At 45.2% G+C, this 1,355-nt stretch overlaps 1 protein-coding gene across 1 annotated transcript; it reads left to right on the forward strand.

Moving 5' to 3' along the window:
- The first annotated feature begins 458 nt into the window (after positions 1–458).
- Positions 459–1,070, forward strand: LOC138908241 (uncharacterized). The gene has a single exon (XM_070198893.1). The coding sequence runs from the start codon at positions 459–461 to the stop codon at positions 1,068–1,070; it is 612 nt and encodes a 203-aa protein (XP_070054994.1).
- Positions 1,071–1,355: the final 285 nt, after the last annotated feature.

A 1,355-nucleotide genomic window follows, 5' to 3' on the forward strand; every position in this document is an offset into this window, starting at 1 on the left:
TTAGGACTCAAAGCATGAATTACTTGTGTAAATTGTATTCTTTATTTATTAAATCATTTGATGTATATATTGTGAATTGTTATAAAAGGTAGAAAAAGATGAAATTTTCATATGCTTAAATTTTGGTTTAAATTAATTAATTGTTGAAATAAATTGTTTATCCTCTCGAATAAATCTTGCAATAAATACTCTCATTCCGGAGGTATATAAGAAAATATCCTCCTTTCTTGTGGACCGGGCCGAACGCCTCAGAAAGTGGACTTTGAGACAATTTAAGTCTCTTGCCTAATCTTGTGAGGGAAAAATTACCCCATTGGGATTAAATTAAATAATTGTTAATAATTGCGGGGGGCTCCCATAGGGAAGAGTTGCGGTTTTAGTTTGAGCAGCTCCAGCAGGGTCAGATGTCAGTGACTGATTATGAATAGAGGTTCTCTGAGTTATCTCGCCATGCACTTATGATACTCCCTACTGAGGCGGAGAGAGTGCAGAGGTTTGTAACTGGTTTACATACTGGCATTCATGCCACTACGGCTCGAGAGGTTGAGATAGGTACTTCTTATGAGCTAGTCGTGGAGATAGCCCGGAGGATTGAAGGTGTACGTCAGCGGAGCCGAGAGCAGGTTGTGAGAGATAAGCGGTTCAAGCATTCTAGAGAGTGCAGAGGTGCTCTGTCTGGGGGCAGAGGTCAGTTCGTGAGAGGGCAGTCCAGCAGGAACCCATATCCAACACCACCGCCTCCTCGAGGTGCTCCAGTACGACCTTATTTCAGTGCTATACCAGAGAGTTCTTATCGCCCACCGGCTATTCAGGGCTCTTCCAGTGGGTATTCAGGTCCCCAGGGTCAGACTTCTAGTCAGCGGCTTATTGCACCGCAAAGTTGTTACGAGTGCGAGGATCCCAGTCACATACGGAGATTCTGTCCCAGGCTGCGGGGTAGGCCAGTGCAGCAGGGTCAGCAACCTATGATTACCGCACCAGTTGCTCTACCAGTTGTCCGACCACCAAGAGGTGGAGGAAAGGTGGGTAGAGGCCGTCATAGAGGTGGAGGTCAGCCAGGTGGAGGCTAGCCAGTTGGCGCTCCAGCAAGGTTCTATGCTTTTTCGGTCAGACCAGATGCAGAGGCCTTAGATGCCGTGATTACAGGTATTATTTCTGTTTGCGGCAAAGATGCCTCGGTATTATTTGATCCAGGATCCACGTATTCATATGTGTCATCTCTATTTGCTCAATTCCTGGGTGTTTCTCGTGAGTCCTTGAGTACTCATGTTTATGTGTCCACTCCTGTGGGTGATTCTGTTATTGTGAACTGGATCTACTGGTCTTGTATTATTACATTCTGTAGTTATGAAACT

Source organism: Nicotiana tomentosiformis, chromosome 3 (genome assembly GCF_000390325.3).
Source record: "Nicotiana tomentosiformis chromosome 3, ASM39032v3, whole genome shotgun sequence".
Classification (NCBI taxonomy): domain Eukaryota; kingdom Viridiplantae; phylum Streptophyta; class Magnoliopsida; order Solanales; family Solanaceae; genus Nicotiana; species Nicotiana tomentosiformis.

What these genes read in the sequence shown, in the direction of transcription:
- LOC138908241 (XM_070198893.1), top strand. Translation starts at nt 459, where the DNA reads ATGATACTCCCTACTGAGGCGGAGAGAGTGCAGAGGTTTGTAACTGGT.